The sequence below is a fragment of the Leptonychotes weddellii genome, chromosome 7 (assembly GCF_054177405.1).
Source record: "Leptonychotes weddellii isolate Sample4059 chromosome 7, ASM5417740v2, whole genome shotgun sequence".
Taxonomy (NCBI): domain Eukaryota; kingdom Metazoa; phylum Chordata; class Mammalia; order Carnivora; family Phocidae; genus Leptonychotes; species Leptonychotes weddellii.
Window position 1 is genome coordinate 90,069,334 of NC_138375.1, and position 12,729 is coordinate 90,082,062.

Sequence of the window (12,729 nt, forward strand, 5' to 3'; positions counted from 1 at the left end):
CTGAAACAAATAATGCAATATATGTTAAGAAAAAAAAAAAAGAAGAAGAAGAAGGTAGCAGGAGGGGAAGAATGAAGGGGGGGAAATCGGAGGGGTAGACGAACCATGAGAGACGATGGACTCTGAAAAACAAACTGAGGGTTCTAGAGGGGAGGGGGGTGGGAGGATGGGTTAGCCTGGTGGTGGCTATTGAGGAGGGCACATTCTGCATGGAGCACAGGGTGTTATGCACAAACAATGAATCATGGAACACTACATCTAAAACTAATGATGTAATGTATGGGGATTAACATAAGAATAAAAAAAAAATTGTGGGAGTTCATGCCAACAGAGGTTAGTTACCACAGCTTGATTAGCAATAATAGTTCCTACGACCGTAGTACACATAATAAAATCTATTACTTGGAAATTGTATGACTCTAGAATAGAAATGCATTTCCCATGAAAACCTCTCTCTCAGATCTTTTAGATTCCTTAGGATTTCCTTAATCTCCTTCCATTTATACAATTTCTTTTAAAGGAAGTTCAACAAATGAAACAATTTAACAATTAACATAAAACATATTTCCTGCCACTTCCCTTGCAAAAGATGTCAGTCTCCCAAGAAATGGTCAACTAAAACTGTAACAAAATGTGAAGCTCTGTTATACAATATAAAGTATTTTCTAATCCTTCAAATTATTAGCATATTTAAGGATATGAGCTTTAAAAAGAGCAAACAGCAAAAAGTTATTTTATTGCATGATTCATATGCATTTTATCTTTAAAATTTTATTAGAGATATTTGTATAGATCAATAAAACTTGCCAGAAAGAAGTTCTGAAAATAAATTGCCAAGGATTAATATCATTTTAAAAACAATGTTATTACGGACAGAATGGAATTTTAACTTGTTGAAAGGATGCTCAAATTTATTTGAAAGAAACAACGTATGAGAAAAAAATTTTAAAGAATAGTAGCAAGGGAGGATATTAAAGTGTTATTATCATTGAATAACTAAAAGTGCATGGTACTGATACAGGAAAAGATTCAATTGAGTAAGAGAGAGAATCCAGAAACAAATCAATGAGTACAATGAGAACTTAGTATATGGAAGTGCCTCATTCAGTTCAGTGGAGAAAGGACTCATGATTCAATAAATGGTGTTGGGACAAATGAATCACCATTTAGAAAGAATAATACTATTAGCGAAAACATAACACTCACCATTTAAGAAAAAAATACTTAACATCCTACATTAAAACAAATTCCAGGAGCGCCTGGGTGGCTCCGTCAGTTAAGCCTCCGACTCTTAATTTCGGTTCAGGTCATGATCTCAGGGGCATGAGATAGAGCCCCATGTCTCAGGCTCTGCGCTAGGCAGGGAGCCTGCTTAAGATTCTCTCTCTCTTTCCCCCTCTATCCTTCCCCCCTCCCCACTCCCTCTCTCTCCCTCTAAAACAAAAACAAAAACAAATTCCAAATGGACTAAAGATAAACAAAATCTATAAAAATACTAAAAGAACATATAGGCTTGGTTGTAAGGAATAACTTTCTATGCTTTCAATACAAAAGCCAAGAAAAAAATGTTTTTCAATACTGCTGTTTTTGATTACATAAACATTTAAAACTGTATAGAAAAAAAAAAAAAACCCTGCATGATTAAAAGACAAACAACATATTGGGAAAATATTTACAACAAATGGCAGAGGACAAAAATGTTTAACTTATGATAAGATGTATTAATCAAGAGAAAAACATATAAACTCCTCTAGAAATATAGGCAGAGGATACTGTTTTGGACTGCTAGTTGAACCCCCAAATCCATTCTCTCTTCCTTTCATAGTAATAGATTTTTATCTGGGCATATGGCCACCCAGCTGGAAAATATTCTGTACAGCTTCTCCTGCAGTTAGGTGTGGCCATGAAACTTAAATTCTTGTCAAAAGAATGTGAGCTGATGTAATATGAGCAACTTCTCTTTTACTTGTTGAATAGCAAATTACTCACCTTTCATTTTTTTTCCCCTCATTCTTTCTTCCTTACTGGGGGCTGAAATACAGACTAGAGATAATCCTATTTTGTCAGTCCAGGTAAGGATAACACTTAGGGGATGATAGAACACCCGATGTAGAACCGATGTCCCTAAATTACTATGGTGAGCAGAACCACCCAATCAGTTGGAACTACTTACTATTATATGAGAAAGAAATAAACTCTTATCTGATTTGAACCATTGTATTTTGGGGTCTCTTGTGCCAGCTACTTAGCCTATATACTAATAGAATAAAAAAGGAAGGAAATGCCCATAGGAATGAAATATTAACAGCTAATATGAGAGAACATATTCTTTCCGTCTTATTATCTAAGAAGGACAAATTAAAATAACCATGAAATAATATTTGGACATTACCAGCAAAAGCTAAAAGACTGATAAAATTAATAAAATCTAGTTTTAAACAAATATGTGAGGAAACTAGCACTCTTATGTTGAAAATGTAAAACTGTACCATGTTTGGTGAAAATAACAGGACAAGAGTGCAAACATATATAGATAAGAATGATCATCACAAGGTTATATATAAAACAAAAAACTGAAACCCTGGTGGGATAAGGTAAATAAAGTCTGGTACCTCCATATAGTAGAACACTCTGAAGCACTAAAAATGATGGTTTGAAAGACAAAGGCAAATGATCTTTTGCCATGATAGCAGACCACTTAACACATAAGATAAAAAATTAGCTTGTGCTCTAGGAAAGCATATACGAAAAAAATGACACAGTATAGTTTGATAAAGAAGAATAAATTTATCATTTCTGAACTCTATCTTGAGAAGAATTTTGTAGCATAGAAGATTAACATAATTTTATCATTATTAATGGCCTAAAGTGCTTTATTAAATTGAATCAGATTTTGATAGAGGGTAAAAACTGTCTTTAAAATTAGTAAACTTTATACCATGTAATATTACGTGACAGATACAATTAGAAAGGAAGTCTATTGTGAGAGTAATATACATATAATTAGGAGTTTATTGTTAATTATGATTGGAAAAAACAACATATAATAGAAAATAATAAAAGTAAACTTTATAAAAAATAAAATTAAAAAAATAAAAGTAAACTTTATAAAAAATAAAATTAAAAAAATAAAAGTAAACTTCAGTTTTACTAGCAGAAGCTTGACTACTTTGAGTTCTCGATCTATGAGAACTATGAGAACACAATGCCCTGCAGCTTTGCTCTACTCAAACCTTCCTCCTGAAATAGTTTTAAATACTGGAGCAAACTCTTGAGTATTTATTCCCCAAAGATGGTGGAGAAGCCAAAAGTCTCCAGTCTGGTGTTTTATCTTAAAAATTCATGCACATTTGGCATTCTACCCTAGTTTTAGTACAACACAATTATGTGTTAAAGTTCTAATTTAATTACTTAACATGTTCCCCCAAATCATTTTTGTAAAATCGGCATTGAAGAAAACATTTATCTTGTGGCCTTTTTCTAGCTACAAAATATGTATATAATAAAAAGAACATAAGCTTTGGATTAAATCCTAGCTCTGAAGCTAGGCAAGTTATTTACCCTAACTAGGGCTCCATTTATTCTTCTGTATAATGGAGGTGACAATGCCTAGGTATGGGGTCTTGATGTAAAAGAATAGAGTAATATTTAATAAAGTATGCACCTCTGTCAAATTTTATTCCTTACAATATAATGAACATTTACATATTACCTTGTTTTCAGTTATGACTTGACCATGATGCATTTTAACTATCAATTACTATTCTACCAGCTTCCACTTTATTTAACAATTAAATTAATACCTGTAATTGTGCTTTCCTTAGCTGTTGGCTGGTAATTTGAGCTTTTTGTTGCATCATATTTTCAATTCGTTGGTTGACTTGCTTTTCTTTCTTGAGCTCATTTCCATAAAATCTGGATCCCTATGTAAGAAAACAAACAAAGCACAAGAAAAGTGTCAGAAGGAAAGCATCAGTAGTATAACCATGGTGGCTAATGGTATAGACTAGAAACAGAATAACTGAATTCAAAACTTAGCTCCAGGGGCGCCTGGGTGGCTCAGTTGGTTAAGCAACTGCCTTCGGCTCAGGTCATGATCCTGGAGTTCCGGGATCAAGTCCCACATCGGGCTCCCTGCTCGGCGGGGGGGTCTGCTTCTCCCTCTGCCCTCTTCCCTCTCATGCTCTCTGTCTCTCATTCTCTCTCTCTCAAATAAATAAATAAAATCTTAAAAAAAAAAAAACTTAGCTCCACTACTTACTAGCTGGGAACCCTTAAAACTACTTAATTTTTCTATGTCTCAATTTCCTCGCCTGTAAAATGAATTTATAGTTACCTAGAATTTTTGAGGCAGTATTTACACAGTACAAACTCTTTGAGATGAGTACAGATATGTTACTTAGAAAATAACAATGTGTCCTAGACAGGATCCACGGGGCATATCCGAGGCCTTAGTCATTTGGGTCATCGGTTATCTCCTTCACTTTTACTTAAAAAGCACTTAAGGGGCGCCTGGGTGGCTTAGTCAGTTAAGCACCTGACTCTTGATTTTGGCTCAGGTCATGATATCAGGGTTGTGAAATTGAGCCCTGTGTCGGGTTCCATGCTGGGCACTGAGCCTGCTTAAGACTCTCTCCCCCACCCCACCTTTTCTAAAAAAATAACAAAAAATAAAAAAAATAAAGTATTTAAAAAATTTTAATGTTAGCCATTAAAGAAAATGTAGAAAATCACTTTTAGAAAATTACCTATCATCCCATCACTAAACATAACATCTACATCTATCCACTCATCAGGTTGATGGAAATTTAGATTATGTTTACTTTATGGCTTTTATGAAAAATGCTACAATGAACAGTTGTATATACATGTTTGCATGGACATATGTTTTCACTTTCCTGAGGTACCCAGGAGTGGAATCTCTGTGTCATATGCTAACTCCATGTTAAACCTTTTGAGGAACTGCCAGACTGTTTTCCAAAGTGGTTGAACCATTTTATAATCCCACCAGCAATGTATGAGGTTCCAATTTTTCCATATCCTATCAATATTTGTTATTGTCTATCTCATAGCCATTCTAGGCTATAATACTGTGAATGGCACCTCACTGTGGTTTTAATTTGCATTTCCCTGATGACTAATGATGTTGAACATCTTCTCATGTGCTTATGAGCTATTCTTATACCTTTAGTGAAATGTCTATTTATATCTTTCGCCCATTTTTTATTAGGTTGTCTTATTAATAATTTGTAAGAATTCTCTGTATATTCTGGATGTAAATCCTTTATCAGATAAATATTTTGCAAATATTTTATACTAGTATGTTGCTTATCATTTTCTTTTTTAATTGTGTCTTTGAAGTGCAAAAGTTTTGAAATCTGATGAGGTCTGACTTGCCGACTTTTTCTTTTATTGATTGCGCTTCTGGTGTCGTACCTAATAAATGCTTGTCTAACCAAATGTCTCAAAGATTTTCTCCTATCTTCTAGAAGTTTTTACTGCATTAGCTCTACATTTCACTCAATTTTGAGTTCAACTTGTGTATGGTATGAATTGAGGGTCTCAGTTCATCTTTTTAGCATGTGGATATCCAGTTGTCCCAGGATTATTTGCTGAACAGACTATCCTTCTGCCTTGGTACTTTTATCAAAAATCAATAAAGTATCAATACAAAGATTTACTTCTGGACTCTTAATTCTGCTCCATTGTTCAATATGTCTAACCTTATGACAGTACCACACTGTCTTGAGAACTATAGCTTTATAGTAAGTTCTAAAACAGGAAAGTCAAAGACCTCCATGTTTTTCCTTTTCAAAACTGTTTTAGCTATTTTATTTTATTTTTAAAGATTTTACTTATTTACATGAGAGAGAAAGAGAGGAAGGGAGAGAGCATAAGTAGGGAGAGCAGCTGAGGGAGAGGGAGAAGCAGGCTCCCCACTGAGCAGGGAGCCTGACGTGGGGCTTGATCCCAGGACCCCAGGACCATGACCCCAGCCAAAGGCAGACACCTAACCAACTGAGCCACCCGGGCACTCTGGTTTTGGTTATTTTAGATGTTTTTGCATTTCCACATAAATTTTAGGGTCTGTTAATCAATTTCTGCAGAAGAAAAAAAAAAGCCTCTGTAATTTGGATGGGGAATTACACTGAATCTGCAGATCAATTTGGGGAGAACTATCCTTTTAACAATATTAAGTCTTCTCATTCTTGAACATGTCTTTCCATTTATTTTATTTTATTTTAAAGATTTTTATTTATTTGACACAGAGAGAGATACAGCGAGAGAGGGAACATAAGCAGGGGGAGTGGGAGAGGGAGAAGCAGACTTCCCGCAGAGCAGGGAGCCCGATGCAGGGCTCGATCCCAGGACCCTGAGATCATGACCTGAGCCAAAGGCAGACGCTTAACCGACTGAGCCACCCAGATGCCCTGTCTCTCCATTTTTTAAATCTTTACCTGCCCTCAATGAATTTTTGTAATTTTCATGGTAAAACTGTGGCATTCCTTTTGAAATTCCTTAAGAGTTTCTATATGTAACATCATGTTATTTGTGAAGAGATAGTTTTAGTTTTTCCTTTCCATTCCAAATGCCTTTTATTTCTTTTCATTGCCTGACTACACTAGAACTTTAGGACTATGTTGCATAGAAGACATGAGAGAAGGGATCCTTGCCTTGTCCCTGATTTTAGGAGAAAAGTGCATTCCTGGAATAAATCCCACTTGGTCATGGTATATAACCTTTCTTTTATATTGTTGGATTCAGTTTGCTAATGTTTTGTTGAGGACTTTTATATTCACAATGATCTATAATCTTCTGCTTGTCTGGCAACGATGTCAAGGTGATACTGATCTCATAGAATGAGTTTGTAAGGGTTACATCCTTCTTTATTGTCTGGAAGGGCTTGTGGCATACTGGTATTATTTCTTCTTTAAATGTCAGATAAAATTCACCACTGACGGGATGCCTGGGTGGCTCAGTCAGTTAAGTGTCTGCCTTCGGCTCAGGTCGTGATCCCAGGGTCCTGGGATCAAGCCCTGCATTGGGCTCCCTGCTCAGCAGGGATCCTGCTTCTCCCTCTGCCTGCTCTCCCCTTGCTTGTGCTCTCTCCCTCTCTCTCTCTGACAAATAAATAAAAAATCTTAAAAAAAAAAAAAATTCACCACTGAAGCCATTGTGACCTGGTTTTTTTTGCTGGGGGGGGACGGGTACAGGGAAGATTTTTAATTACTAAATTATTTCCTTGTTAAAGATCTATTTAGATTTTCCATATTTTCTTGAGTCAGTTTTGGAAAAATTGTAAATTTCTTGAAATTTGTCCAAGTTATTGGGATTTGTTTTAAAATACTCCAATCTCTATCTCCAAAATTCAGTAGGAAGGGTAACATAGATGAAACAATATTTACAAAAATGTTGGTAACTATTGATGGTGGGTGAGGATTACCCAGGAATTCACTTTAGTATTCTAATTTTGTGTATGTTTAAATTTTCTGATAAAACTTTTAAAGAAGTAAACTGCACTGCTGTGAAGCCGTAACAATTAGAAAATTTCAATTTAAAAAAGATATTTATGATGAACTTCCCATCCCCCCACACTAGAGAAATAATATATAAAATATATAAATATATTAATATATTAATATATAAATATATGTAAGGCATATAAAATATAAATCATATATGTATACATATATTACATGATTCATACATGTCAAACAGATGATATGTATATATCGTTCTATGATTGATATATCTATACAGTTGAACCTTGAATATCATGGGTTTGAACTGCACAGGTCCACTTATACATGGAGTTTTTTCAATAAATACAGTACAGTACTATAAATGTATTTTCTCTCCCTTAAAATTTCTTAATAATATTTTTTTCTAGCTTACTTTATTGTAATATATAATACACATAATATACAAATTTTGTGTTAACCAACTATTTATGTTACTGGTAAAGCTTCCAGTCAACAGTAGGCTATTAGCAGTTAATTTTGGAGGATTCAAAAGTTGTACATGGGTTTTCAACTGTGTGTGTATGTGGGGGGTGGGGTTCAGTGATCCTAATCCCCACATTGTTCAGTGGTTTATGTGGTAGAGCAAAGTTCTGAGCATATCTTAGATACTCTTGAAAAAGAACAAAGTGCAAAAAAATAACTTGTCCTAGCTGTTATCAAGACTTATTATAAAGTACTATAATTAAGATCATGCCGTAAAGATATAATAACAAATAATCCAGTGGAATAGAAGAAAGCACTGCAGATCAGTAAGAAAAGGACGAACTATTTAATAAGTGTTACTGGGACACAGAGAAGAGAGAGGAAAGATAGGGAAATCTAGGATGGCTTAAATATTCTATTTCTTAACCTGAAAACTAGGGGCATAGGTTTTATTCCTATTTTTAAGTTTTATGGTCAAAATTTCACAAAAGTCTCAAACAGAGAAACAGAGCAGTACAATAAACAAATATATAAAACTATCACTGAGATTTAACAACAAACATTTTGCCTTATTTCCTTCACTGACTTTAAAAAAAATTTTTTTTAAGATTTTATTTATTTATTTGATAGAGACAGTGACAGAGATAGTGAGAGAGAGCACCCGCAGGGGGAGAGGCAAAGGGAGAGGGAGAAGCAGGCTCCCCGTGGAGTAGGGAGCCGGACGTGGGGCTCGATCCCAGAGTCCTGGGATCATGACCTGAGCCGAAGGCAGACGCTTAACCGACTGAGCCACCCAGGTGCCCCTTTCATTGATTTTTTTTTAACTGAACTGTTTTAAAGTAAATTACAGATATAATGACATTTAACTATTCCATACAGTATTTTCTTATGCATCTTTAAAAATAAGGTCATTGTGGGGCACCTGGGTGGCTGTTGGTTAAGCATCCATCTCTTGATTACAGCCCAGGTCATAATCTCAGGGTCCTGAGATCGAGCCCCACGTGGGGCTCCAAGCCAGGTGTGGAGCCAGCTTAGAGATTCTCTCTCTTTCCCTTCTTTCTGCCCCTGCCCCTCCCCACTGTTTGCACTTGCTCTTTCTCTCCCCCCCAAATTTTTTTAATTTAAAAAAATAAAAATAAGGGGGCGCCTAGGTGCTCAGTCGTTAAGCGTCTGCCTTCAGCTCAGGTCATGATCCCAGAGTCCTGGGATCGAGCCCCGCATCGGGCTCCCTGCTCTGCGGGAAGCCTTCTTCTCCCTCTCCCACTCCCCCTGCTTGAGTTCCCTCTCTCACTGTGTCTCTCTCTGTCAAATAAATAAATAAAATCTTAAAAAAATAAATAAAAATAAAAATAAGGCCATTTTCCTACATAATCATAATAGCATTTTCACAGCTAATACAATTAACAATAATTCTTTCATACTATCTAGTACACTCTCCATATTCAAATTCCCTTAAATGTTCCAAAAATATTTGTTCAAACCAAGATCCAATCAGGGTCCATATATTTTGTTTGCTTACTTCATCTCAATTCTTTTCCTTTTAAAATGGTATCTCCATGTTAAACACTTAAAATATTATTTTTCGCTCAACTTTTTATTTTGGAATTTCCAAATTTTCTAACAGTTGGAAGAATAGTACAGTAAACATCCATATGTCCTCCCCTAGATTCCTGTTACGTTTAGTTTCTCCCACAACTCTCATGTATATGCACATACACACACTCCAACTCCTATATGTGCACTTGCACAAACATGCATACACACACACACACACACACACGAACACACACAAATGCTCCTCTTCCTCTTTTTGGCTAAACCATTTAAAAGTGAGTTGTTGGGGCGCCTGGGTGCGTCAGTTGGTTAAGCGACTGCCTTCGGCTCAGGTCATGATCCTGGAGTCCCGGGATCGAGTCCCGCATCGGGCTCCCTGCTCGGCGGGGAGTCTGCTTCTCCCTCTGGCCCTCCCCCGTCTCATGCTCTCTGTCTCTCATTCTCTCTGTCTCAAATAAATAAATAAAATCTTAAAAATAAATAAATAAATAAAAGTGAGTTGCTGTGGATATCAGCATGCATTTCTTAAGAATAAGGATATTTTCTTAAATTTTACACCTTTCTACATGGATATTTCATAATATACAAATGAAACAAAAAATGTTAGAAGAAAACATTTAGGACTTTGGAGAAAAGCATATGTAGTTGACTAATTCAAGTACATATGAAAAAGCAAACAAAAAAAACTTCTGCACAGGACAAAGTACCATAAGCAAAGTCAAAAGATATACAATAATTTTAATGGAAAATTGTGCGAAGGACGAGAAGAGACAGTTTGCAAAAAAAGGAAAATACAAGTGGCTTTTTAAACCTCTGAAAAGATGCACTATCTCACTTTTCATAAGAGAAACGCAAATTAATGCTACACTACGTTACTGTGGACTGACAAATCCAAAAGCTTAGTTACACACTGCCCTGGCACAGTTGCGCCAGGGTAACGTACTCTCGTGTACCGGCAGTGGAAATTTAAATTGATACATCCACTGTGGAGGGCAACTGGCCAATTCATAAAAATGGCACATGCACATATCCTTTTTTGCTCTCTGTATGTGGTAGGATAATTCCACTTCTAGACTCTCTCTTACACGTGTAATGTTATAAAATACAAGGCTATTCTCTGTAGTATTGTTGCTAAAAACAAAAGACTAGAAATGACGTATATGTTCATAAATAAACATTCTGACTGGTTCAAAAAATTTTGTTATAGTCACACTGCAGGCATAAAAATGAAGATCTTTACTTATAAAGAAAGACCTCCAAGTTACATTAATTGAAACAAAAACAAAAAACACAACAATTACAGTATTCTATTAAGAACAAGGGTGAGAAATGAACATGTATGTTATTTTGCTTTTACATGCACATTATGTGTATGTGAGGCAGAAAACTGGATGGCCAGAGCAAGAGTAACAGAACAAAAGGGAGATTATTCCATACCCATTTGTTTTAATAAGATACATTAAAATATTAAAGACTATAATAAAAAAGATATTTAAAACTGATTTTATTTTATTTTTTTTTTTTTAAGATTTTATTTATTCATTTGAGAGAGAGAGAGAGAAGCAGCATGAGAGGGGATAGGGTCAGAGGGAGAATCAGGCTCCCCACTGAGCCGGGAGCCCAATGTGGGACTCGACCCCAGGACTCCGGGATCATGACCTGAGCCGAAGGCAGTCGCTTAACCAACTGAGCCACCCAGCGCCCCTACTGATTTTATTTTAAACAGAAAGTTAAAAAGCTACTAAATTAGTGATAGCAAAATTAACAAGAAACATACTTTTGTGGCTTCCATTATAATTTTGTTAATCTTCTCTTTATCTAATCCTTCCATTCCGGCTTTATTATCATTAAGTCCCACCCTAAGCAGAAGATCATCTTTGTGATTGCCATTCTTCTCCTTGGTGCTATCCATGGTGTAAACTTAAAGCTTTTTTTATTATCTGAAAAAACACAAAAAATAAACAGTGCTTTTTAAAGCATTCATGGTGAGGAGGTGGGCACTTAAAAGTTAAAATGATATAGAATCAGCCAAACAAGTAAAACATTTAAGAATTTTTAGTCATTGAGAAATTATTATTACTCAGATTTTTAAATTACTATCCCTAGATTATTGTACTTTCAGAGGGAAGAAAGGAATTAACATTTCCTGCAAGTTTTGTGCCAGCTACTATGTTTGGCACTTGACACTTGAACCTCATACAGCAACCCTGCCCTGAAAGGCAAATGTTATTATCCCCAATATAAAGAGAAAAGAAAGCTGAGTCTTAGAACATGTCTACTGACACACATTTGCTAATAAGCAACAATATCTGTGTTGGAACCCAGGCCTGAGTCCAAAGTTCATGTTTTTCACATATTAACACACTGTATAGGAAATAAATACAAAATAACACTTCCTCTACTAAACATGATAAGTTCAACAGCATTCATTACTTACTGTATACAGAGTTCCTTTTTTTTTTTTTTTAAGATTTTATTTATTTATTTGACAGAGACACAGCGAGAGAGGGAACACAAGAAGAGGGAGTGGGAGAGGGAGAAGCAGGCTTCCCGCGGAGCAGGGAGCCCGATGCGGGGCATGATCCCAGGACCCTGGGATCATGACCTGAGCCGAAGGTGGACACTTAACAACTGAGCCACCCAGGCGCCTCAGAGTTCCATTTTTTAAAGCAGTGGAAAAAATATAGAAAAAATAATAATCAGACGAACCATGAGAGACGATGGACTCTGAAAAACAAACAGGGTTCTAGAGGGGAGGGGGATGGGAGGATGGGTTAGCCTGGTGGTGGGTATTGAGGAGGGCACATTCTGCATGGAGCACTGGGTGTTATGCACAAACAATGAATCATGGAACACTTCATCTAAAATTAATGATGTAATGTATGGGGATTAACATAAGCATAAAAAAAAAGAAAAAATAATAATCTATTCACTTCTAGGAAATTATTACATTTTATAATGTTATATCACTTCTAAAGTTAAGAAAAATCATTTTAAATAATTCTTTAATATCTTTAAATAGTTCTTTATCATTTACTTTCACATATATTAGCTTTTTAAAATATTTATAGTAACCATGCAAGACAGATTTGGTTATTCTCATGCTAGGGAGATAGAAATTGGGAGTTTCAGGAAGGTTAAGGGAATTGGCAATCCGAAGTCAGCCAAAGAGCCAAAGAACTGGTGTGAATCCAAATCTTCTTACTCCAAGCTAATACAGCCGCCATAA

The 12,729-nt window shown here is 35.7% G+C and overlaps 1 protein-coding gene across 1 annotated transcript in view; it reads right to left on the minus strand.

Annotated features, from left to right (window-relative positions):
• Positions 1-12,729, minus strand: part of POLK (DNA polymerase kappa) — a 71,150-nt gene that overhangs the window by 37,312 nt on the left and 21,109 nt on the right. The window contains exons 2-3 of the mRNA XM_081826714.1: positions 11,278-11,440; positions 3,804-3,923 (exon numbers count right to left, since the gene is read on the minus strand). Of these exons, the coding sequence (XP_081682840.1) occupies positions 3,804-3,923; positions 11,278-11,412 (255 nt within the window). The 5' untranslated portion in view covers positions 11,413-11,440. The remainder of the gene's footprint in view (positions 1-3,803; positions 3,924-11,277; positions 11,441-12,729) is intronic.